Source organism: Carettochelys insculpta, chromosome 2, assembly GCF_033958435.1.
Source record: "Carettochelys insculpta isolate YL-2023 chromosome 2, ASM3395843v1, whole genome shotgun sequence".
Taxonomy (NCBI): domain Eukaryota; kingdom Metazoa; phylum Chordata; order Testudines; family Carettochelyidae; genus Carettochelys; species Carettochelys insculpta.
The window spans coordinates 216,006,012-216,033,797 of NC_134138.1; the positions used below are offsets into that span (position 1 = coordinate 216,006,012).

At 38.4% G+C, this 27,786-nt stretch overlaps 1 protein-coding gene across 1 annotated transcript in view; it reads left to right on the top strand.

Moving 5' to 3' along the window:
• Window positions 1–27,786, top strand: part of SKAP2 (src kinase associated phosphoprotein 2) — a 152,337-nt gene that overhangs the window by 28,925 nt on the left and 95,626 nt on the right. The window contains exon 4 of the mRNA XM_074984596.1: window positions 1,627–1,734. Within this exon, the coding sequence (XP_074840697.1) occupies window positions 1,627–1,734 (108 nt within the window). The remainder of the gene's footprint in view (window positions 1–1,626; window positions 1,735–27,786) is intronic.

The following is a 27,786-nucleotide window of genomic DNA, read 5'->3' on the forward strand; positions in this document are numbered from 1 at the left end:
AGAAAGTGGGTATCTGATATTAACATAGGTGCTTCCTGCTAATTGCCAAGTCAAGTCTTTTTATATACACTCCAGTTATGTTATTTATATGTAATACATCAATTAAAAATGTTTATGCTTAGTAGGTTTAAAAACATGACCTTAAAGGAAGCCCTATTCATATGTCAGCAGCACACTTTAAATTTGCTGTTAGTTTCTCATTCCCTTGCATAGTTGGTATATTTCTAAACATATTGTGAATTCTTTCGTATCCGGCAGCCCTGGGAGCGGGAGGTTGCTGGATATTCTACCATTCTGGGTAACAGAGAGGTCTACCTAGCAAAGCATAACACTAAAGGAAAACAAGATTAGATATTAAGAAACAAACGAACATATATGCAGAGTACTTTATTTACCAACAACGCTAGTATTGTACACTGTAAACTTATACTGTATTTGCTGTATTCATTTGCATTTACTTTCACTTTACTGTACTTATGGAAAATGTAACTAACATTACTTATAGTTAAAATGCTGGTTATTTGAGAATTCCGGATGATAGAATGCCGAATATGAAAGAGTTTACTGTAGAGCAGACCCTCACTTGACGTGTCGTCAGGGTGAACAAAACTCACTCTAGAGTGAGTTTCATTCAACTTGTAGACAGGTGGCTGTCAGCCTGCCTAGCTGCCTACAGCTGCAGGCAGCTAGGCAGGCTAAGAGTCTCTTCCCCCTGCTCTGGGAAGGTAAGGGGAAGGCTTTTAGCACTATCCCAAGGGACCACTGTATATCACATTTTGTGAAGGAGACTTCATTTTGCATAATGAAAAGCACACATAATTCTCCTCTCCGCCTCCACTTCCCTTTTTTAAGGCGATAAGTCCTAGCATGGAATGCACATTAGTTAGTTATTTAGGAATAGCTCAGGTGTATTTGAGGCTCTTAGTTCCCCAAAAAGCATCCTGTAGATTTCTGTGGTGGTTCCACACACTTGTAACTGAGTGTTCTTAAAGTGTGACTCCATTTTTATTCCAAGGGGGCAAGGGAACACTCTCCTAAATACGTCTTAGGGCTAAGATTATATCCTTATATTTTGAAAATTAGTTCATAATTGAGGAGTAAGTAAGTTGAAGGCATGTGGAAGTGCACAAACTATTGCCAAAAATGCAGTTTGGCACTCTTTGTGAAGGAGACAGTTGAAGATTTTCCCTTTCTTCCCCAAATGCACTCTCTTCTCCTTAGATCCTCAGGCTTTCTTTTCTTGTTAGTTGCTACCCTCACCCACCGTATTGGTTTGTGGCAGGGTTTTTGGTGGTGGTACTTAACTGATGAGGTTCCAGCTGTGTTCCGGGGGCTGGTGGGGGGAAGGATTGTTAATATGCCGTCCTTAAAAATAACCACTTGGTTAGTTAAAACGTAGCTTTTTGGAGCACAAAAGTGCACATTCATACTTCAATATTTGGAGGTTCATGAAGTAAAATTAAGAGAACAAAAGGACCCTGGATCTGTTCAGTTTAATTTAAAATATGACTTGAAATAATTGTTTCCTGTTAATGAAGAACTGTTATGTCTCTGCATTCAAAATGAATTCTGTTTATGTTAAAAGGAAACAGTTATTAACCAATGGCCTCCTTTTGACTCTTGCAGGAGAATTGGAAGAGGAGGAAGAGAGTGAGGGCTCTTTCCCTTCACCGCCTGATAATCTCTCGTTAGCATCTGACCGATATGATAAAGAGGATGAAGCACCCTCTGATGGTATGTGACTCTGTTTATCTTAGAATGAACTAGAATTGCCAGTTTGTTACAAACCTGTGCAAATCCTGTTGATTAGGGTGTCATGAGTGGAAATCAGATAAACAGATAGTTTTCTTACCTTTACAAAAATCTTTAAGGGACTGAAGAGCTCTCTCTAGTGGTGCTAAAAGCATAGTGAATCTGTCATAAGTGCACACTGTTTTTACTCACTTTTTTTCATAGCAACAACTCTTCTGTTGAATTTTCTTAAAGATAGATCAGTGGGCAAAACAGTATGTAAATATTCATCATAGCAAATTGTTAATTCAACATTATCAGATTCTTGCTTAAGTTTATTATGCTACTTAATGGCTTGCTGTATTATTTATTTTATAAATAATGAAACAGTTTGATTGATTGATATTTTTCTTTAAACTTTATGCAGAACAAGTTCATAAAATATTAAATTAATTATTCCTATGATGCTTCTTCACATTGGCTGTCTTATGTAGATTGTTTTCTTTATATAATTTTTCAGTTTCACTTCTCATTTAAAAAGACCAAAACAAAAATATTGCACCATAGTTGTCTTCATATTTGTGTATTCTGTGTTCAAAAGTACATAAACCATCAACTTTAACATTAAATATGTAATGAAGGTATGAACTGAATATTGCAAGATTTAAGCTTGCTTTAGCATAGTTTTCATTTTTTGAGATGGATTTTATTTTTACACATACTATAAAAACCTTGTGTGGGTAATATATGATTATAAATTAAATACCTGTAGAAATGAGTTAACTATGTATATTAATTTGTGGCACTGCAAGTTAGAAGTGAATGATGTTTTCTGCCACGATGTGATGATCAAACTGTGCAGCTCCATCTCAGAATACAATTGCCGAATGAAAATATGCTTCCTGCAACATAGCACTCCACGTTTTATATTATCCAGATTATTCCCGTTGGAAACATAAATTGCTTTTATGAGGTATAAAATTATGTCTATTGCAGGACAGGGATGAGTCAAGTACATGCATAAGTGATAAACCTACTAACCACTGATTCTGAATAATGACATTTTCTTTATACACTCAACTTTGTTAACACATGCAATGATCACATACTTTTTAAGTTGCATTAGTTCTGCATTTTGGCCAAAAGTAAAAAATGTTATTAAATAGCAAAAAGTATTTTTTTTTATTTTCAATTCATATTATAATTAAATGAAAGCAGACCTAGCTTATATAAAATCTAATTTAATTTTCCAAAGTACACATTGAAGTTTCCATTTTTTGTACTTACAGATTTTATCAAAATAGTTTTTTTTGTTATATCTTATCAAGTGTTGAGCATAAAGCTACTACACAATATATATGTCAAAATTATCTGGGTTTTATTAGAGAAAATTAAGCTATAGATATTTTTCCTGAAGCTGTCCACTATTAAGAAAAAGACAGCAGTGTGACTAAAACGGAACAAGGAATTGAACAGTGCTGATGGCCAGATATATTAAGTATGATATCAATTTGGACATACAAATAATTAATTTAGCCTCTTTTGGATATTGTAATTCTAAGATTCTGCACATAGATATTACAGTAATAGCTAATTTACAAAATCCTTATCCAATTACATAGACTATAGGCTAAAAATACAGCTGGTACGGGATGATATAGTTTAAAATGATATTTGTATGGTTGTCCCTTTTGGAGATTTGATAGAGTGAGAAGTTAGTAAAGATGTTGGAATTGGTCCAGAAATATTGATGATTTCCTTGAGTCATTTCTGTGAAGTAGGTGGTTTCAAATACATGAATTTAAACATATAGACCACTGTTTTCAAATCTAGCTGCCTAAACTTAGGCCCACAAATTTTTGTTTAGGTACCTAAATAGATGGCCTGATGGTGAAAGGCACTGAGTGCCTGCATTTGTCATTGACATGAATGTGGGTGCTCAGTACTTTCAGAAAACAATGTACTTATGTTTAGGACCCTAAAGTCGCAATCCTGTAACTTAATATGCATGGTCCCGTGCCGAGCCCAATTTACTTAAATTAAAGCCCATCAAGTTCAAGAATCTTATTGTGCTCATCTAGTTGCAGGATCAAGGTTTATGAAGTATGGAATTAGGAGTCTAACTTAAATTTGTAAGTGGTCTCCATTTAACTTCAAAGGTCATTCTTCTTGTGTACTTAAATAATTATGTAATGCAATATCATCACATTTATGTGCTTAAACACTAAAATAAAGAATTTAAGGTTTATATGTTTTCTAAAAGTACTATCAGATTTCTTAGTATTCCTTTCAGTTATATTTTTAGAGCTATACTAAAAATTATCTGTAAATAGAGTGCTATCATATGTTCTCAGCAATATTGTAAACTGGGTTTTTGTGTGTGGCATTTGTCTAATGTTATATTAATTACAAGAGAGATAATCCATTTAACAATAAGTACAGTATAACTAAATTAGTCCAGGTCACCAAAAGGCCTTTTGTCAAATCTGATTGTTACTTTGTCCTTTTGACTTTTACCTTATGGTAGGCACTAACAGAGTATCTAAACTTTGATGGATTATAAACTCTAAACATGATATGTATTTTTCATAATGCTAATGTAATTTTCTAGGTACTGAAAAGGTCAACTCCCCACATCTCTGTGTGCGTTCTAAGGCTGTCTTTCCTTTTAATATTTCTTTTTCTCTGTTCCTCTGGTTCAAAAGTTCACTCAGTTCCCAAATGGCCACCTAATTTTCTAGTTATTCCCTCAAGCCATATGTGTTTTGGTTTCTTTATGGTTTATTAGGTACTGTAGGAAAGTAGCATAAGTTATATCTTCTAATGAAATTCAAGCACACTTCAGTGATGCTTTGACTTGATTGCTAGCAGCAATTAAATCACAACGAACGAGAATAATGCATAGATTCAGAAGGTCCAGACACCCTGCAGAAACTAAAAAAGAATTATAAAAAAATAAAATAAAATAAAATAAAAAGTAACCCCAAAACCAAACAAAAAACCCTGCCAGGCACTGTATTCCTAATCTGTTTTTATTTGCTAACAGGCTGACTGATAGCAAAATCATAACTTGCTGTGTGCTAACAGGCAGAGTTCACTTGTAGGTTATTGTGAGCTGATAACGGGTTAGATGGAGTTTTGATTTTCGCATTGGACCCTGGTGCACCAGATTAATGGAATTTCAATGAGAGACTGGAGTAGTCACAGCTTTGTCAGAAAAACAGATGGAGATTCTATAGTCATGTCCTCTCATTAATACCAGTTGCCTGAAAGGTGTACTACTTTTCTATACAAAAGACTTGAGATAATTGATTTTTGAGTGGGGTATTTTTTTCCGTTTATCAATGACTAGGTTTCTTGTAGCTGAAATGACGTGTTTTGGAATAGTATGTTGTATTACAGTGTTGCATCTTGTGATTACTCTCTAACATCTATTTTGAAATTTGGTCGTGGTGGGGAAAAAAAACCCTCTGAGTCACAAAAGGAATCTAAGATCTTTTAAAATACTTACAAATCAAAATAGTATGTCTGTACTTTATGGTTATGTTATTTTTTTTTAAAAAAAGCACCAACTTCAGAATATAGTGCTTTAAAAATTAAAAAAGAGCCATTTCATTTAAAGAAAATTGTTTGTTTCTTGTCAATATCAAAAGTATTCTCTTCTTTTTTTTGATTAATTAAAAACTATTAGTTCAGCATTGTTTTGAAATTACTGTACTAAAATAATGTCAGGCTATTTAAAGTTTTAATTTTTTATAATTTTTGTAAGGGAGTCAATAAATAAGCAGTTTAGTTGTATAAAAACAAAACTGATGTCAGTTTTTTCTATTGCATGATGATGTGCTTGTTCAGTTCAGATGAAGTGAATGTTCTTTTGGGGCGCTTCCTTCATTTGTTTGCTGCTGCTGGAAGTGGTAACGTGTCAGACTACCTGAAATTACTTTAAAGGACACACAAAGACGTAAAAGTGCACTTTCAAGCCTAGAAGCAGATCTATCTACATTTAGCTTCCTGCCTTCAGGGGGCATAGACCTGATCTCTCAATCAATGTTAGGTTTAAGAAGATCTCAATGGATTTTGGAGCATTTGAAGCAATTTGGGCCATAGTCATTTCTGTGGATGGCAATCTAAAAATGTTGCCTTGAGGTACAGGAGGCTAAAAGAAATATTGAAAATGTGTCTTATCTAAGTACTTTACGTGGTCCTCATAAACATAGTATTCGGATATCATCATGAATAAAATATGACATTTTAATTGAAGTACCTTAACTAGTGCAATAGTGCTGTGCTAAAAATCAAGTTGAATTGGAAAACAAGAATAGAGTAAGAAATGTGTGGCTAGTGATGCTTTGAATGTTTGGAGAGCAAATAAGTATAGGTGATAGGAGTGTTGTGTGGGGTGTTTTTTTTTTTTGGTCAGAATAGATTCTGACATTCTTAGAGACAGAGTAAGGTAGTAGAGAGTAACCCATATGCTTAATTAAATATTTTTTCTGAAAAAGGCCAACACATTTCTCTCCTACTACAATATGAAACTTTCGGTGCTGAGTATAAAAACAGTACAATCCATGCTTGAGTCAGCCTGATTTTCTGGATTTGGGGTGACTATTTAACTTATGTTCATAATCCTTCTGTGTTTCAATATCCTACGGCGTTTCAGATTGTGAAAGTGAGAATGAAATGTGATACACTTGAATATTTTTATATTTTATTTTGAATGGTAAGGTCTGAATAACAGGTCTCAGTTGTTTAATTCCCTCCCCTGACCAACCAACAATTTTTTAAGATAAAGATGTATAATACCTTCATAATGGAAGGAGGTAGACTTAGAGAACTCAAATACCCAAGGGAGCTTTTTTCTTGCAGTGCATGATGTGCATTAATTTATTTTCCTTTTTCCTTATGACTCTGTTCCCACTGAGTTTTTTTTTTTAAGGAACTCTATTTAGCAGAAAACTGTGTTCCATAACAGGACTGTTTTTAGTAACTAGAGTAGAAAATACAGTTGATATTTTTTGCCCTCTTTTTCCTTTGGAATATCTTCTTTGGTACTATTTTAGTATCTTCATCAGGCTGATGTTCAGATGGTGATTTGTGATTTTGTAGAAGGAAAGCACTGGAAGTTTACAGGCATTGTTCTAATTGATAAGTTATTGGGTTTGCAATTGTGGAGACCGAATGATGGTTAATGCTCTTAGCTTGGAGCTACAGTGTCTGGTTATTCCTTCTTACCTTGTTATTTCACCTACCCAGAGCAGTCTGCGTACCAAGAAAACAAAAGTCTATTCTTGTTCATGTTCCCATTGAATTATTTCAGGTTGTTTGGGTATGATGCGAAACTTAGGACACAACTACACCAGAGATTTTACAGTGGTACAGCTCTCCCATCCGCTTAACTACTTCAGTCCCTGTGAGCAGCGGTAGCTATGTGAGTTACATAAGATCACCTGCTGACTTAGAACTCTCCACACTGGTGCTTATCTCAATGTAACTTACGTCAGTCAGAAGCAGATGTATTCATCCCCTTTTGAGCACCATGAGTTATGTTGTCATAAGCTCTAGCATAGATGGACCCTATTTTCTTTAGGAGGGCTTTTCTAGGAGGCTATGGTTACACTGACCTGAACTGCTGTCAGCAGTATGAAAATAGGCGGTCTCGAAAGTGCAAATGGCTGCTCATTTGCATATTTGCTAACTGGCAGATTTTGGTTTTTGCCAGCACAAAAAACCTGTAACAAAAAAACATGGTTCTGCTGGTGAGCCGCCCTTACTCCCCTTTGTTGGCAGCTTCGTATGCCTGGAAAAAATTCTGCCAACAAAGGGGGCATTTCGCCGGCAGAACCACATTTACATGTCTTTTTTTGGGCCGGCAGCAGCGTCTGCCAGTGAGCAAATATGCAAATGAGTGGTCATTTGCATTTTTGAGACCACCTATTTGCATACTGCTGCCTGCTGGTGTTTCAGGTCAGTGCAACCATAGCCAGAGAGGCTGCTCCCTTCTTTAGTGTGTGTATGTGATGTGGGAAAAGTTGTTTTCTGGTGCTTTGTGTGACAAGTAAGAGGGGATGGTCCCCTCCTGCCATACCAGTTTCTCTACTCTTGTCTGCTGAATGGAGAGAATCAGTTGGGAATGCCATCCTTCTCTGCTTTCCTGTGGGAGATAAAAAAATAATATAGGAGAGGTTGATCTCTCTCTAGCTTCTTCAGAAGTAATGAATGATGATGGCACCGCTTGATTTTGATCCAACAGTTTTGGTTTTGAGAGAACTGTTGGCTGAAGTGTGGCTAAAACATTGACTTCTATCTTATTATCCATGGTACATGTGAGTATTCCTGTTAAATAGTAGCATTTGTGTACGTGAGTTGAAGAGGATGTTAGACCACTTTGCAATGTCTGCAACAGATGATGTGTTCTGAAGAAATGATTCTGTACACTCATCCCTCGTTAAATGAGTACTTTATTAACGAGTACTCGCTTAAACGAGGGACACGTACCTAGCTTTTGTTCACTGGACACGTGAAACCCCCCTCCCCACAGCTCCAAGCCTCCGCAGCCTGACCCTCCCCCCCACCGGCTCTGCAGCCCCAACCCACCACAACCTGACCCCTCCCCTCTGCCGGCCCCACAAATCCCAAACCACGGAAACCTAAATCCCACCGCCAGCCCCGCACACCTTAACCACCACAATCTAAACCCCCCACTGGCCCTGCACACACCTAAACCACCAAAATCTAACCCCCTGCCACTAGCCCCGCACACCTTAACCGCCACAACCTAAACCCCCCTGCCTGTCCCGCACACACCAAACCACCACAACCTAACCCCCCCGCCCACCGCCCCGCCAGCCCTGCACACATGTAAAGCGCCAGACCTAACCCCTTCCCACCGGCACCACACCTAAACCTCCAAAACCTAACCACCACCACCCGCCAGTCCTGCACACCTAAACCACCACAACCTAAACCCCCCGCTGGGTCCACACACACGAAACCACTGCACTCTTAAAACCCCTGCCGGCCCTGCACACACCTAAACCACCAAAACCTAACCCCCCCCCCACCACCAGCCCTGCGCACACAAACTGCCAAAACCTAACCCCTCTGCCCACCACTCAGACCCCAAACTACTGCAACCTTACCCCCCCCCCCCACAGACCCCATACTGCTGAAACCTAACCCCCCCCCACAGCCGGCCCTGCAGACCCAAACTGCCGAAACCTAACCCCCTACCCCCGGCAGACCCCAAACCGCTGCAACCTTAACCCCACTGCCAGCCCCGCAGACCCTAAACCACCCAAACATTACCTCCCACCCCGCTGGCCCCACACACCTAAACCACCACAGCCTAACCCTGCTGGCCCCACACACCCAACCTGCAGCAGCAGGAACTCTGCCCCCCCGCAGACCCAACTCACTACCATGTTTTAACCCTCCCTCCCACTCATGTCCACAAACTGCCCCCAGCCTTTAATCCCACCCAACCCAAGGTTCACTTAACTTTCAAAAGCAGCACCATCTGCTGCCACTCTGAGTGCTTGGAACCAATCAGAGACTTTTACACATATTTAAATGGGAATTTAGTATCCCTTTTATCAGTTTTCGCCTATGAGCAAAAAGTTGGGAACCAGTTGTGCTCATATAGTGAAGGATGAGTGTATTGCTTGGTATAATGCTATGCAATTCTATTTTTCTGAGGGTTTCTGGACAAAAGCTAATAGGACTATCAAATGTATTACTTTCAGTATCCTGTGAATACAAGAAGTTTTGAGATGAATGTACTCATTAAATCAGAGAATATTGATCTCCAACTCTCATTGACTTCCATGGGAGTTGAATCAGGCCTATGCTGACGGCTTCAGAGGAAAGCAGAAGCTGAAAGGAATTAGCGAAGCTGTGACGTTTGAAATTGTAGACCTAAGGTGCTCAGTGTTTTCCCTAGAAAGGAACACTTGAGACAGTGTGAACTCAAAAACCTTTAACAAGCAGGTGGATGAAATAGACTGGAAAGTACAATATGATGAAGAAGGGTTTAAAATGTTAAAAGACAACTTCATAAACTGAAATCCCTAACTAAAGCAACTTCATGTTGGAGAGAGATGTTAAAAAATAAATCTGGTCATGGGAGGACTGCTGATGGGATCATAGGAGCATAAAGTCCCCTGATCCTGTGCTGTTCGTGGAGGTGGGCAAATCCCATCTAAAACTTTGCAGATGATGTACTCTGCATTATAAAGTGCTAGAGATCCCGTTGACACAACCAAGATAGCAGAAGAGCTTCTACAGAATCCGTAACAATGACTGTATCACATGTGAGATATCGTGAAAGACTCTTTAGAGAAGCAAGAGATAAACAAAAGCTTGTATGTGACATAGGCAATGTTTCTTGAATGCTCTGGTCGCACAGGGGATGAGGGGCAAACTTCTAAGTGTGAAACTAGAACTGAGCTGAAATGCTGGCCCTATTGAATACAATGACAAAGCTTCCATGGGCTTTGGTGAAGAAGCAGAAGTGGCATTAGGTTGTTTGCCTTTTACCTAAATAACATATATAAAAAAGTGTTATCTCAATTTTAAATCATCCATGTGTTGTATTAAAAAAACACAGAGAGATTCTAGCATAAGATCCAATGTAAACTTGTAAAATTATATAAATTATTTTAAGCTGTCATGCTATCTTGTGCCAGTGGCTCTATGGACTTTATTGGGGTGGCCAAGACAGAAGTCATCACATACATGAGTTTGAACATTCTGTAATGATTTCTTGTTGTTTATTTTATAGTAGGGCTCAGAGGCCCTAGTCATGAACCTAGGTCGGGGACGGCAACCTGTGACTCTGGAGCTGCATGTGGCCCTTTAAGGGTTCACTTGCGGCTCCAGGTGCTGCTGCCACTGGCTCCTTTTGTGATTCCTTGCTCTTCTGTGGCTGAGATAATGGAACTAAAGGTAGTTGGTTTAGTGGCCGACAAGGTGGTGGGAAGGATCTGAACATTAAACCAGTTACATTTTAGTTCCATTATTTCCGCCACAGCAGAGCAGGGAGCCGCCTGTGCTGCAGGTGGGGGAAGTGAGCAGGAGAGCTGCAGGGAGGGGTTCTTGCCCCTGCTGGAGCCATGCAGCCCCACTGTGAAGGAGGGGCGGCAGGGTGGCAACAGCCACAGAGGAGGAGGAGCAGCAGCAGCAGCACACATAGCTGGAGGAGCTCATTGGCTGAGGCAGGTTAATCCTGGGGATGGGGTGGAGGCGACAGATACGGGGGCTGAAAAAAGTTAAACCTGGGGATGGAGGGTGGTTTGGGGATGAGAGGGGTTAAGCCTGGCGATGGCACAGGTAAAGTCTGGCGATAGAGCTAACTTAACTTTCTAACTGGTACAAATCATTGTGTGTGTGCTGGTCTTAAAATAGGGATGACAGAAAGTAGGGTTTGAGGTTATTTAATAAGGGCTGTCTCGTATTCATGTGTATTGTGGCCCTGAAGTATTGATTTTTGTAACTGAATTTGAAGAAATGGCTGCTCTTCTTGCTATTTTGATTGCAGACCCCTGACGTAGGTCATAGAACCTGTTGTTCTAGGTGTTCTACAAATAGCTGGTCAGGCATAATCCATGTCATAAGAAGACGACAATATCGTTACTTTAACTTGTTGGAATTTGACTTTAATAGTCTTTTCTTTTCTACAGTTTAAAGGTTATATGTTATGGTTACTATCAATGTGCATAGTTTGGTGGTTCTAAATTATTTGCACTCCTATATATTATTTTAAAAATGCTGGATCAAATATAAATCCTTGCGTTCCCATAACATTTGTCCTTCTTTTATGGAAAAGTGACACTGGGTTTGCTGCTTATTGTTATTTGCTATTTGCCACATTGTTTGAGGTATTCAGCCCAAGTAAGATAGTCACCAAATTACACCGAAGTCCAAATATAATATTCATATTTTAAATAACTGTAGTCTGTGTTCCCACATTTTAGTCCTTTTTTAATTCTAGATTTTTCTTTTGAAATATAGAATAATGTCATTGAAGAATAGAATGCAGCAATGTGTTTTTGATTTAATCTTTGTGGAAATTAATCATATTGTGTTACTGCTTACCATTCTGTCCTCATGTTTTTCCTGTATCGATTTCATTTTTTTAATAGTAATTAAAGTACAATGAACTAGAGAAGTTTTTCCCTCTAAATTAGAAGTTGCCTCTTTAGTGGGCCGTGGAAGCTAATTTCATTATGGATTCTGTCCGTAAGTGATGAATAGGAGCTGAAGGCCCTCTACCGTGGAATGGATGTCCATCCTCTTGCTTCCACTTCTCCCTGCCAACCAATAATTGAAGGTCAATTCCCACATTGTTCCTCACTTCTGCTTCTGGAATCAAGCAGAGGTGGTATTACAGATAGCACATGATGAAGCACTGCCACTCCTCACAATGGCATCCTGGTTTGGGGAACTGTTTAGTACATTTCCAGTTGGTGAGCTGGTGCAAAAGCTTACTGCTGCCCTAGCATTCTGGGATAAAGGAGAAGTGAAGTCTGCTGCTCTTTACTATTATCTGAGTGGGGTAGGGAAGCAGAGCTGTCCTCTCATTCTTTTGTGTCTTCTGCTGCTTTGATGGGAGTGGCATTGGAGAAAGAGTCATGTCCGTCATCTGCTTGGAGGGCAATTAAAGCTTGAAACAGCTGATTGGGAGTAGCCTATAATTTTTATTTAGGTAATATGTCAGACCTTCTGAACACTCCTGCATGTGAGTTAGAGGCCATACTGTATTACATAGCAGCCATGTCTACACTTACAAAAAGCTTTGAAATGGCCATGCTAATGGCCAAATTGAAGAATACTAAAGAGGCGCTGGTATAAGCATTAATCAGCAGAAGGTTCTCACATTCCTGTTTTTGTCTTATTTTGTTATTGCTTATTGTATAAATGCACACAATATAGTTGATGCTATATAAGCAGAAGATCAGGACCGCTTGGTGTAGCATGCTAGTGAGAGTGAGACAAAAAGACTGGAGCCAGGCACACAATTACCTCTAGGGATGGTGTTAACTTAGTCATTTGATCTTTTTTAAAATACATAATGAGATGACAGCATTTGACTTACCGTAGGTTAACTTTGGCGTGGTAAGAAAGAATTTGAATGGAAGAGTAAGGGAGTCCAAGAATGGTTTGTTACAGGGAAGTGAAGTCAAACTTTATTCTTCCACCACTCCAATAGCCCATCGAAGAGATGGAGTTGGAGAAGGATGCACCATTTACTATTTATGAAGTTATACCAGGAAGCCAACTTTCCCTGGGGATTTCACAGTGCATTTTCTCTTACTAACGTTCTCTTTAATGAGATTCTTTGTAGGTAACAGTCCAATAACTTATAGATAAGAGAGGAAGTCCCAAATACAATTTAAAGGGTTCTGAGTCACTTTTTTCCTTCAGGTTTTTAAAATTGGGTTACTTAATTTACTATCATATTTTTGGTTAAAAGTAATTAGCTACGGTTACACTACAGCTCTCTGCCAACAGAAGTCACTGTCGTAAGAGATTTCCTGACAAAACCTCTGTCAAAGAGTGAGCCCACACACAAAAGCCAATCAGAAGAGCACTTTTCTCTGACAGAGCAGCTGGACTGAACAGCCTCTCTCTCATTAAAACAGGCACCTGGAAGCACAGCAGATGGGGCTGCCCATTGCTCTGGATGCCCTGTCTGTCTAGAGAACACCCCCGCAGAGCATCCATACAGCTTTTTTTTATCGACAGAATCTGTCAACAGCAGCGTTATACCTCATAGCTGAGGGGCAGAATGTTGCTGGCAAACGTGTGGAGTTTTGTAGAAAAAATGTGGACAAAACACATTTTACATGTGGACATTCAGCCAGTTTTGTCGTCAAAAACAGGGTTTTGTCCATAAAACTCGCTAGTGTAACCATAGCCATTTTGATTAGGGCCCACTGTCTATTTTTCAGAGACAGTAATTTATACATCATGCAAGGATTTTAGCTTTACTTCTGATCTGGCAATTTTATTTTGACCCTGTTAGGAAGGAGTTACTCTTTTACTTCTCCCTTCCCCATGTCTGGTCCTTTTCCTGCCCTCCTGCCAGACATAGTCAGTATACAACCTTTTTTTTGTCAGGAATTACAGAAGAAATGGGGAAGCAAAGAAGATTCTTCTCATGTCCACTTTGTGATGTTTCCCTGTCCATCTAAGCTCATAGCCATATTTCATGGTAAGAGCATCACAAATGAACCTATAAATATAACTTTCAAGGGCTGTGTCTACACTTGCATTCTTCTTTCAAAAGAGGCATGCAAATGAGGGAAATAAAAATGCAAATGAAGTGCAGATTTACATATTTAGTGCCTCATTTGCATGCTCTTCTTTTGAAAGAAGAAAAGAAGTGTAGATGCAGATCTTTCGAAAGTAAACCCCATCTTCGAAAGAGCCCTTCTTTTGGAAACAAAATAGAAAGAAGGGTTCTTTCGAATGGGATTTACTTTCAAAAGAGCCATGTCTACACTGCTTTTCTTCTTTCCAGTGAAGCTCTTTTGAAGGAATAACCAAATGAGGTACCAGATATGTAAATCTGCACTTCATTTGCATTTTTGATTTCCCTCATTTGTATTCCTCTTTCAAAAGAGGAATGCAAGTATAGACATAGCCAAGATGTTCTAGTAATGTAAAGACATGAATTTTTTTTTTTGGTACCCGGTGCAGCAGAGTTCTAAACCTCTCCATGTCAGTTATCGCATGTATGAATGACTACACACCAGATTGTAGAATGTAAACCAATGTTATGTAGAATATAACCACTCTTTATATTGTTGTAGCAATGTGATTAATTCTGGAGCCATGTGATAAATTAATTTATGTATCTATGAATGTCACCTGTGCTGTATGCACTAATCCATCCAAAAAAACAAGGAATGAGATAGGGTTTTCAAGAATTTTGGGAGAGGGGGCTGAGATTAGAGATTAGTGAACCATGCACGCTACAATGTTAGGAAGAGACTAACATGAAGAAGGGACCGAGAACAGGAATAAAGAGCCTGGTGGAGAAAGTAGTTAAATGGACTAGTCCATCCTCTTTCCTTTTGTGTTGTTGATAACAGGTAAGTCACACTGTCTTGTAAGCACGGGAACAGGAAATGAATGTCATCATTACAATTGCATGGAAAAGAGGTCAGAGAGTGTATTGCGATTGACTTAGTGAAGAAAAAAATTCACCATTATTACTTTTCAAGAGAGAAAACAATCGAGTACGAATTCTTACATTAGTTTTGCTGCCAATCAGTAGCATAGGATTTCTTGTTGACATATGCTTATTCAAGGTAAATACACAAGCTAAATTATTTTATCTTTAAGTCTGAAATGGCACATTTATTTATAGTCGTAGTTCAGAAATGGAATGACCTTTTCCCCTTGTCTGCTAATTCTAAAACTAGGTTTTGGAGGAGGAATTTACTTTTTTCCAGCAATAGACTTGAAAAAAATAAATGCATTTATTATTATAAATAAATGTATTATTTCAAAGATGATGCATATATGTTTTAGCTCAAAATATTTTTGTGATATTTTGGCAGTATGGTAATTGTTAGTTATGGTTTATTTAAAGTAATCAGTTTATTTTGCATATTTCCGGTTCTTATGATAGTACTAAATAACTTGAGAGCAGTGTTTCCCAAAGTGTGGTACATGAAATGATTTCAAGGGATATGCAGCAGAGAATAAATTAATAAAAAAGTCAGGAGATAAGCGCTAGGATGGCACTGGGAGTGGGAGATACGCCGATAAGGCTGAAGTCCCAAAAGGTGTACATGAATGTTTTGAGTTTGGGATACACTGGGTGACAATCAGGTGATTGTCTTTCGGAGGTACTTGCATTCAAGGCAATAACAAAATTTGGAAAATTAACGTTCTGTAGTTACCTGTTAACTAGCACATAATTACAAAGTGTCATATGGAGATGATATGTGCTGTGCCTTGCAGCATAGAGTAGGAAGAATTCTCCCTCGTCCTCCCCCCAACCCCGCAAAAAGAAATTATTTCTTTCATTCAGTATTTTTTTCTCCCAAAATGTATGAAATCTTCCAAATTTCCCACATTCATTTGAATTATATTTAGAACACATTATTAAAATAATATGAAAATCCTGTTGAGAGCTGGTGATAATTGATTTACACCATTACACTGAACAATCCCTTGTTTTTCTCCTTCTCTTCCCTTGGGCAGTAATCACGGGAGCAAGCTGTCAGTCTGTAGATGTAATTTTTCCAGCAGTGCCATCTGGCTCCTTGGCACTAGAAGTTATATGTTGGCTTCTTTGCTGCTGTTACTGATTTTTGTCAAATGTTAGAGAGTTGATGAGCTGTCTTCTGCTACTGGATTTTAATTTTCTTTTAACTGCTTGTTTTTCATTGTAATTTGGTGTACCCTTACCTTCTTTCTGAACATGGTTAGGATTTAACATAGGTTTATTTGAGTAAAAAACAGTGGTTGGTTACAGATTACCCTTTTTTGCATGTTAGTAATAATCTGAATTATCTTTTATTCTATCTGCATGGTAGTAACTCATTCTCTCTCTCTCCTTTAAAAAAAAACTCTTCCATTAAATATGCATCCTGTATATATTTAAATGTTTATAGAAATGTTTTCAGTTAAGATGCTCTTGGACAGACTGGAAGAATTTTTAGGTTCTGTGATACAGCTCTGATGAGTTTCCTATTTCGGGATAAACCAGACAACAGCAACACCTTTTTTTTTATTACAGAGAAACAGTTGTGTACCTTTTCCTATTAAAAAGAAATTTCCGTAAACTTATGGCTCATTTGAACATTACATCTGAGTTACCTATTCAACCTGGTTATTGGATATGGTTCCTTGTCAGATAAATCTGTATCCAGTGTTAATAAACAGAGGAGAAGATAGGTTTAGTAGAATGTATTTTAATGATGGGAAAATATTAATAATAAACTTAATAATGTAGCATCTCATTTTCATTCTTTTATTTTTTTCATTTATTTCCTATTTCCAAAATTTTCATGAAACCTGCTTTTATAATCACAAGAATTCCAGATACACAATAAGGAATAAAACGTAGAATTGAAATAAATATCAGAATAAAAATAATCACTTAGTTTATTATTCTTATTGAATATTGTTTATTTTTTTCTTCATAATTTGCTTCTGGTTTGATGATCAAGCTCTTTATAAACAGGACAAATTAACTTAATTTTTAGTTCTTCATACATTTATTTTTAGTTAGCATTCGTTGAAGTGCTTTGTGTTTCACATGAGTAACTTATTCTCCAATCCGGGTATAAGTCTAAATTACTCCTTTTAGTAGGCTGTGTTGCATGGATTTTCTTAGACTCAGACAGATGGCAATGGTAACTTTAATAAGCTGTCTCCATACTTCTGTTATTTTGAAACTGTACTGGTATAAAGTAGTTATGAATGTTGCTGAAGACATACCCTGCATTGAAGCTGATCAGAGCAGAGATCTTAAACTGGTCAAAAGGAAGGAAATATGTCATAATTGCATTTCAGTTTTCCAAGGTCAAACTTGAAGAAATTTTTGAAGTCTTTATGAAAGAATGCTCAGATATTTGTGAATCTATATTATATCAGTGAAATGATTCAGATGGAAATTATAATTAGCATACATTTCCTTCTGTCTAACTGGAGGAAGAATCCACGTAAACATACTTTTTCTTAATAATTTACAATAATAGCAAATTTTAATACCCACAGAGACAAAGGCATATGTTACAAATTATGTTTTTAAAATAATACCATAGATTGAGGGGCATAAAGTGGGGATGGGCCCCTTTGGGTGTTGTGAAATTTCAGAAGTGGGGTGCAACACAATCATCTGCTTGGTCTCAGGTTCATCCATCTCATTAAAAATGTTAAAATACGTCACTGTTTTTATGTAGGTGTATGCATATTTACATACAGATTAATACAGTTTTTACATTCTACATACTTGTTTTCTTACACGCACTGAAAGATTTTTTTTTCATAACAACATAGCCAAAATTTCCATCAGTTTGGATTATGTTGGACAGGTTGGAAGGCCCTGTTAATTTCAGGAATGAACACTGGGGCCCGACATAAAAAGTTTGCTCACCCCTGCCGTAGATGACAGTGTTCTCCCATGAAGTGTTTTAAACTAGTAAATCATGATTTTCTGAAATGTCATCGTATCTGCTTTTCATCTGTAACTAGAAGTGTAGCTAAAATATAGCAACTAATCTGTGGTTTGGTATGCCAGCTCATTAAGATTTACACTATCATCGCAAATGCCCAGAACTGTTGGTTGGCTATTTCCTAACTCAAATATGTAAAGGGACACTACAGCATTTTTCTTTAGAATCATAGGGAGTTCTGTGACCTTTTGTGGCAAATTATGTAGAAAGAAAATGTTTGTATTCATTTAAAATAACCTCCATGAAGAAATAGTCTCATTACCCAGTTTGATCAATTTCTCGGAGCCTGAGCTGCAGTATGCTGGTATTGCTATTGGTTGACAGAATACACAGAGAAGTGGCTAATGGTGATGGTGCTCATCAGGACAGGGTTCAGCCAGCGGTCAGCAACAAATAATTCAAGAGTGTTTCTAAGTTTGTGGCTGGTGGAATTTGCTTCTTGCCCCAAGCCAGCAGCATTGCTGAGCTGGGCTATTTGATTAGAAGAGAGGCATATTTGCTTCTTAGCAACTGCACATTTGCACAACACATAGAACTCTACTGCTTCCAAAGGTTTTCCTTTTGTGATGGTAGAATAATACTTTATTGTTGATTGACATACAAAAGAGTTCTTAGCTATGCAGAAGAGTCTACCACCAATTTATGTTTGTCTTTTTGTGACCCTCTAGTAGGTGCATATTGCATAAAAAAGTTTGATGTAATTTGTGTATACCACTAAATTTACATTGTGGATAATCTCGCTAACATGCTGTCAATAAACATACTTAAATTATAAAAACACTACTGCTGCCCAACAGTGTGTGCTTGCTTTTTTACCCTCAGGCCTACTGAAGAGAGTTTGTTTGACTGTATTTTGAAGTAGATCTCCTTATATGTATATATCCTTTTCCAGTCAAGAATGATAGACTAGTGGGTCATTTTATCTAAATAAAATAATGATAAAGTGAAAACTGTTTTGTTTGCTATGAAGTTTTTAAATTAACAAAATATATTAGTAGTTGGGATTCTGGTGTGTGTGTGTGTGTGTGTGTGTGTGTGTGTGTGTGTGTGTGAGAGAGAGAGAGTGTAAAAATTACAACATAGTTCACAGGAAGTGAGTTTACAGAGGAAAATGTGTCTTCTCAGAAGATGACAAAGGTATTTATAACCCCAGTAGTAAAGAAACAAGTGCAAAAAGACAATTTGTGAAAAAGGTTATCGAGTTTTATGGTCTTAGGAGGCCAGAACAGGAAGAAACAAACTTTTTTTTTTATGGCTTAATTGCTTTTCTCATTCCTGGCCTGAGTTTCTCTGGTGGAAGTTTCCAGAATGACATTGAATACATTGCTGATTTGGTTACTGCAGTGTTGCATAACAATAAGTACAGTAATTTAGATTATTGTACAGGAACATACAAACAGCTGACATAAATACTAGTTTGATATATAAACATTTAGTAAAGATTATTTAAAAACAGATTATGCAAAATATATTTGTATTCAAAATGAAATTTAAGACTATTAATGTAATCATTTAAATTCATAATTACAATGGAATTAATGTTAAACTCATAGTTTGCACTAGAACAGTTTTCTATTTGAAAGAGGTTTAATTTTTATAACCAAAGAAAATTGTGGCTACATTGGCATACATTTTGTATATGCAATCTAAGAAGAGTTCCATGTAAGCTCAGAAGTTTTTCTTTTTCTCTCTCTAACAAAAATTGGTCCAAAATAAGATATTACCTAAAGTTCTGTGTCTCTCTAATAGATTTTACAGATTTTTAATGTTGCACATTTTGGGATTGAGAGAATGTTAGTTTGTGTGCATTAACAAATACAGAATATGCATGATCAGATCCTCATTTCACAATAAAGGAACTATGAGGCATATTAGCATGGGTAACATGAGTCTCACTGTGTTTACTTACTGATAGATAGCCACTTCAGTATAGCCCAGAGCTAAAAGAAGGAAAGGGGGAGGTTCTGTGATATTTTTTTTCTTTTTGAAGTGTGGAAATACAGGAATATATTCCACCCTATCAAGCAGCTATCCTTCTTTCAATCATCACGAAACCCACCAAAACAACTTCTTAATTGATTTTTTTAAACTCATGGGTTTTTGGCCAAAATGAAAAAAAAATTTCAGTATGGATTCAAAACTTTTACTCTTCAAAAAAATAATTTGGGGAATTGAATAATTAGTGCTAGACTTGGTTTATTCATGTGTAATGTGTGTACACTGAACAGGATGTTACGCCTAAGTCATTGGAAGTGAGGAGTATATGTTGATTAGAGGGCCTAATTATGTCTTAACTGGTCAATTAGACGGGCAAGCAAGGTAATATCTTTCATTGGACTAATGTCTGTGAGAGAGAGAAAAGCTATCAGGTGGAAGTCTTGGAAAGTAAAAGTCTGAGGGAGAAGAACTGAGACCATTTTCATTCATGTAGCTAAATGATAGGCACATTGTAGTACTATTAATGTTTGTTAAAACTTTTGTAAATAATGTACTAGAGGGATTTTATAAAGATATGTAAAACATACATATACAAAAAGCATGAATTTCTTTTTAAATGTATATGCTAAGTTTTTGTGGTATGGTAGGAAGCTTGTTTGTTATACTGTTGATTTATAAAAAATGCACTCAGATGGCTAACATTTTTATACATACAATCTCATCATCATCAATATCAACAACCATGGGCTCAGCGCCTGTTGGTGTCTGGTGCCTCTCTCGCTATTTCCTTCCATCTTTCCCTGTACAGTGTGGAGAGAGAGAGAGAGAGAGTGTGTGTGTGTGTGTGTGTAAAATATTGGTTCCAATTAGGATGTAGTTACATCTTATGGTGATTTACTATTTTTGGATTTTGATGATCTTTTGCAAAAATTGAGATGTTTACAAAATAACTATTTCAAAATATGTACAGAGCATTGTTCTTGATAGCATGAAAAGGCAGCTACCTCTGGGATGGAATATAACTGCACAGTAAAGACTATACGGTAAAGCAGACAGGATATGAAGAATGTCCCATGTAATTAAAGTGACAAGGCATTTGGTATAGGTAGATGCAATTATCCAAATTGGAGATTGGTTAGGATACTGGGATTAATCCCCTAGTTTTGCTAATTATGCTTTCAATTTGATTAACAATCATTAAGGAATTGGGTGACTGATTTGAGGTACTGTACCTCTGCAACCTACACTCTGTAGATTTAAATTTTTGTTTTTATTTGCTATAATTTCTTGCATCATGTTATAAAGGTAACTTTGTAAGATAAACTGTGTATGACTCAGAATAGGCAGAGATAAGTATCGTTTGCAGAGAAGTCAGCAAGTCATGTTAAGACTAATAGCAAATTGCCTAATATTATAGAATTTAGTCAGTTTTTGGCCTTGCCATATTATACACTCAGTATTTTATTTTGTTCTTTCAGTAGTATAGAATATGTAGTTGCTATTGTAGTTCACAGCTGGTTTGTATTTCATTATGTAGCTAGTTATATTATTTATCTTAACAGATACATACATTGAGGGCAAACTAATGTAGCTTCCTTTGCTCCCAGAACTTTTTCAGTCGGATGACGCCCTGTTTCAAAGACCCGTAGCTTTCATTATCTGTAAGCCTTAATTTAGGAAATATAACCATCACACTAACTGTAACAGATTATAACTTCTTTGAATTTGCTAGCCACTCTAATACACTAGACTAATATTATAATATTATTAGACTAATATAAAATGTCTACTATGAGACTTTTTTATAGACTGTCTTTGGAAACAGTAGCTCTTTTCAAGAAAGAAAAGCTTCTAATGCAGTGCTCCAAATTGTACCATATTATGATCACAGGCAGTTTCAATCCATTTGGGAAAGGGCTCTGCAGTGACTGTGCCCTGACCTGAAGTTGTAGCCTGGTTCTTCTCTTCTGACTTGGTCTTTCTGAAGTTGTGTGGTCAGTTTACTTCCTTCAGGAATGTCCAGGAGGTGAACTTCTTGCGATATGACCGGTTCTAGTTCAGGTTGCCTCAAACTGAAAACCAGCCTCAGTGAGAGAGAAATAGATAACCAGAAATAGAAACTAAGCAAAATGAAAACATGCTAGACAAAATACTGTGTAAAACCACAGCTCATGAGGTAAGATCTTCAAGCAAGTTTAAAAATCTCGGCTCATAGAACTTGTCTAATTGGAAACTGGACATAAAAATGGCCAAACTGGTTTTAGTTCATACCCTTTGGTAAATATCCATGCACAGACTTGCACTATGATAGCTGAGACTGCAGGTTGCAGTCAGCTTGGTTATTTTGGTTCCAACTTTCATGAAGACAAGACCTGGTTTTCTTTTGGCTCATTGACAGTCCTCTCATAGATTGTTTCATTGCTCCTTGGGGACCATGAGTCACTCATCCAGTTCTCACGCTTTGTCCTTTTCTCTTCCTCTCAGCCTTTTTTTTTTTTTTTTTTTTTTTTTTTTTAAACCGTACTTGAGCTGTAAGATGATTGTAAGTATTGTCAACACCTTTGTAATAGCACCAGCCCTTATGCATGTTTGTCTGAACAAACATCCACCCAGAGAAAAATCTCAAAAAATCTAGATCTTTCTTTAGTCATTTGCTTAATTATCCATTTATGAAGAATACTGTGGAAATTTAAACTAAATTCTTTACCAATTATGTAAAAGTATCTGTGGTTTTTATATAAATTGATATAACATACCACCTCTTTCTCAAGACCAAGGTGCATATAATTTTACAAAAGTGTTCTTGCTGTGTTGATATGTATCATGCAAATCTGGCATGATAGTTTTTCTCTGAAAGTTATCTTTATATAATATATTTTCTGACATTCATAGAAATAATATATATTATGGCTAATAAAATGTTAGATTGATGGATAAAAATGCTGCTCATAAGGACCAATAGAACAGTGATATACATCATTTTGTTTTATCACTTCAATATACTTCTAAACTGGTAAACCTGTTTCCAATCTCATTTTATATTTCCAGTATGTATATATAATTTATATTTTACCTTTGCTATATAGAAATGCTAAATACTCTATATTTAAGAAAGTTCTGCCATTCTCAATCTAGTATACAAATTTAAATGTAGAATGACTGCAGTTTACTGTTAATAACTAGTTGGTCATTAATTAACACCTAGAACCATGGGTCACTCTGGAAGATTTTGTTTTCCTTTCCTGTAGAACTGTGATGTATTTTTTTTATATTTTTTTGAAAAGCTTCTGATCAATACTATAAAAATCGCTGCATGCATGACATAAAGCGAGTATGTAAACATCTTGTTCATCAAAATGTTTACTTCATCATTTTTTTGTATTTAGTTAGTGATTGGTCCCACAATGGAAATGTAAATTGTAAAAGATGGTCCCTGCAATGAGATTTGAACTTCAATAAAGCTATAAGGGAGAAAGGAACTTTTATTTCCATTTTACTGATGGGAAGACTCAGTCGCAGATATGTAAGTGATCTGTCCCATGTCATATAGTGGCAGAGCCTGGAACTGAACCGAGATCTCTTGCATTTTACTGCCGTACCCAGGACAGTTTGCCATGGTTAATGGGTAAACCCTGCTGTAGACTTTTTCTCTCTTGATTGCAACCATTGAGTTATGTGTTTTGCTACCTTCCTTTTTTTTTTTTTTTGGGGTGGAACCAGTACTCCTAGGCCTTGTCTACACTTACCTGCACCATCGATCTATTTCAGCTATGCAGATAACATATTTGAAGCTGACATATCTACTGTGTAATTTTCTCTCTAATTTTTTCCATCCATGGGGAGAATAAATGTTATGTGCATGGAGGCATGTGTGGATGTGCACCACTAACAGAAACATACACTGCCAGCTGTGGGTAGCTGCGGTTGCTCAGCTAATCGGCTGGGAGGCACCTGAGTTTCTCTTAAGCAGCCACCTAACTGCTCAGCTTACAGGGAATGCTGCTGCCCTGGTATCTTGCATGTGGTAAGATCAACAGGGGCTACCCTCCCACTGATGCTGGCTACTCTTCTCATTTTGGTGGTATATAGGTGCTGACAGGAGCCAGCCTGGAAATCGATTTATAGACATGATACATTGGCAGCTGGTGGCTTGACTGCTGCCATGTTGATCCACCAGGTAGCAGAGACAAGGCCTCAGACTGGCTCTCAGGGCTTAAGCTTCCCTGATTGCCAGCTGCATTTTGCACCTGTAAGCTGTTTACCTCCAAGGACCTGTGATGACAGCTGGTTAAAGTGACTGGAAAACCGGCATCTTCAGAACAAGTTATTTACTTGCCAAAGCACCTCAGAAAACAATGCAGAGTTCTATATGCCAATTTTCTCCAATAAATAAGTTCTTAACCTGTCTATTCTTAGCTCAGGCAGGTCTAGCTTATTCTCATCTTTGCTTTGAGAGAACAGCCTCCTTGCCACAGTTCCTGTGTGTCGTTTGGCTGCCAGAGGCTTGTCTCCAGTCACTGCTGCTGACAGCTTACTCAGCCCCATTCTGCCATTGGGCAGCAGCTTGAAGGCTTAGGATCAACGTCTGGTTTTAGGCTGTTAGCTATGTGAAATGTAAACCCTGCCAGTGGGATGAGAGCCAGGCAGGGGCATTCCCTAATTAATAGCATTAATAGCTCTCCTCCACATACACCGCCACCCACCATTGTTCCCTTAAGGAGCCTTTTATCTTTGCTGTTGTTTCATGTACTGTTTGCTTCCCACTTTATAACTTCTTTGGAGTTTACTCTTGGCAGTTAGGCAGGATAATATCAAACAGATAAACTGAGGTGTATGTGATAGTACACACTCTTCTCTTTATCATCCTTCTCCTTCACTGGGAAGGAGATTGGTAATCATGAAAAAGCTCCAGGTTTTGCTCAGTTAGAATGCAACAATACAGCCCCACACAGGACATAGTTACACTGCTCTGCTTTGCTGAATTGTCACCTCATTGAACATGGTGTGAAATTCAAGGCTTCTTGATATGCAAAATACCTCATGGGATTGGCCCCAGTTATTGGCAGAATCACCTTGCCATGATGACTCCTGTGACAGTTCGGTTCCACTGGCATGATTGAATTGCCATTCTGAAGGGTAAAATTTGTGGGCATAGGAGACAACTTTTTCAACACAGGTTGCACCTCCCTTATCTGGCACCCTTGGGACCTGATGGGTCCTAAATGGGGGAATTTGCTGGAGGAAGTGAGGTCCCTACCCTCCCAGCCAGCTGCCTCCCCGCCGCCACTGGGTCTTTGCCCTGCTTGTTCCCCTGCCTTCGACAGTCCCCAGCTCAAGCCCTGGGGGCCAGCTTATCTGTTAAAGCCTGGCCCCAGCTGGAATGACACTGGCCCCGATGTCTGGCCCCAACCCCAGATGCGGCCGGGCTACTAGGCGTGGCCCCAGTGGTGCCAGTTCCAGCCCCGCTTGGGCTGCTAGATGTGGCCCAGTGGTGCATGCTACAACCCCGGCCAGGCTGCTGGATGTGGCTCCTGCACCAGCCCCACAGGTTCTGGCCTGGGATCACAGAATCCACTGGGTTCCCCTACACAGATCATAGTATAAATTCCTAGGCAAAAATATTGATTTACTGTTACGAGTTTGTGAAAAGTTACAAAAGTACATTGGTGGTTTAAGGTGTAATTTTTAAGCCTGTATTTCTAATATGGCTCGTGTTCCTACTACCTTATTCATAAATTCTCTTACTCTGAAGTAAGTGTCCACATTTGGAGTCTGCTCCAGGGGTAGACAGGCACTTGGGGCTTGTCTATACTTACCAGAAGATTGATGCTCTGGCAGTCAATTTTCTGGAGTTTGATTTTGTGCGTCTGGCTCGGCCGTCAACCCTTGTACTCCTATTGCATGGAGCAAGGCACGTCGACATGAGACCATTAAGGCTCAGACTTCACTAGGGAAGTAAATCAATTCTGATACACTGATTCTAGCAAATGCCATAGCTAGAATTGTGTATCTGAAATTGACTTATTTTCCGAGTATAGATTTACCCTTAGATTGTTTCAACATGTGACACTTTCTCCAAAAGTGGCATGCCAATAAACAGCACAAAAATGCTAATGAAGTGTGGACCTAAATTCCCGACACCTCATTAGCATAGGGTCACATGATTTGGAGCCCGGAAGAAGCTCCTCTGGACTCCAAGACAGCGTGTAGGGGCTCCTTCTTCCCCTCACACTTCCATCTCCCTCTCCCAATTACTGGGAGAGGAGCTGAATGCTGGCCTGGTTCCTTTCACCTCCTGCAAATCTCAGGATTGTGGTTCCTCCAGCCCCTGGCTTCGAGCTGCCCATGCGAAGGTAGAGTGTGGCCGCCCCCAGCCTGACAGTGGGCAGCAGCCCTCGACAGCATGGCTGATGCTCAGTGACATTGCCCCGCCGCGGCCCCCCTGCCAGCTCCTCTGGTCCCGGTGGCCACTCTGGCTCTAGCACTAGCTCTGGTGAGTCTCTGGCATTTATTTGCAGCGGCGGTCAAAGGAGGCTGGTAGACAGGGTTCGTTATTTCCAAAGTCTGTTGTGTTCGGGCCCATTAAATTAAGAGTTTACTGTATTCATAAATGATCTGGAGAAAGCGGTAAACAGTGAAGTAGCTAAAGGAAAGGGAAAACTAATGAAGGGAAATCTTATAAGGGAGCTTTATTATGTTTTTCTTATAAAATTACTCTTTAATTTTGTAGATTAATGTTTGAGTTTAAGAATTTGAGGGAGGCATTTTGCCATTATAATTCTGAAATGTGGGAAATCCATGCAAACATTCCTGGATTGCCTTCTGTCTATCTGCCTGGTAGAAGATCCTTTCAGTTAAATGGACCGTCTTCCTTAAATAATGTCATTAGCTCAGATTGAAAAGACATTGCCTGCAGGGAAATCATTTAATTGTCTTACAGTGCTCTTCTGTAGATCTTGAAACAGCACCCTTGCTTCCATCTTTGGATCACATAATTTGTCTGCAATTCTCTTTTTAATGCTTTGATGAAATACTGAGAAGTATTGTCCTCTTTCATGAGTGAAATCTGAGTCTGTGGTTTTGTTTTTTACTGGCAGATGACTAGCAAAGTTACATTTCTAGAAATGCTAGTAAGTAACGAGCCTCTTTAAGTGACTATTCTGGGTCATTGAGTGTTCAGGGTTTTTTTTGTTCTTTTGTTTTGTTTTGTTTTTTGCTGTTCATTGATTCTAAATTACACTTTTTTCGTATGTCCTGTGGAACTGTGAGAGTCCATTTTAATTTGTCTATCTTGGTTTAGGATAGATGCAAACATCTTGGAAAGCACTCTAGACTGGGGTGGCCCACCCACAGCTCTTGAGCCATGTGCGGCTCTTTGAGCCATTAAGTGCAGCTCCTCCTCACAGCTGTGTACTGGGAGTGCTGTTTGTTGTTCTGAACTCGTGCCCTGGCATGTGGTGGGAGGGACATATGGTGGTAGCAGCAGCAGCTCCGGTGAGTTCCTGGTATTGACAGTGGGGGATGGAGGGGTGCTGGGGGTACCTGGCTCTGGGGGAGGGGAGTGGGATGGGGTAGAGCACGGAGGCTGGGGGTGCCAGGCTCAAGAGGAGGGCACTGAGCCATGTATATTTATTTTTATCTATCAGATAGAAATATACATATATAATATGTAGCTCTTTGCAGTCTGTCCAATGCTATTTTGGCTCTTCTCTAACTGGTTGGCCATCCCTGCCCTAGCCCATATGTTTAATGAAGACACAAAGTTGAAAGTAAATCTGATTTTAGAATTCTCTTACATCTTTACTAACTGAGAATCTGAGAATCAGTCCAATGATAGTATGAAGAAGATGACAGCAGTGTGCTAGAGAGGCTGGGAATGTTTAATTGAATGACCACTCAAAACAGAACAATCATAGATTTATTG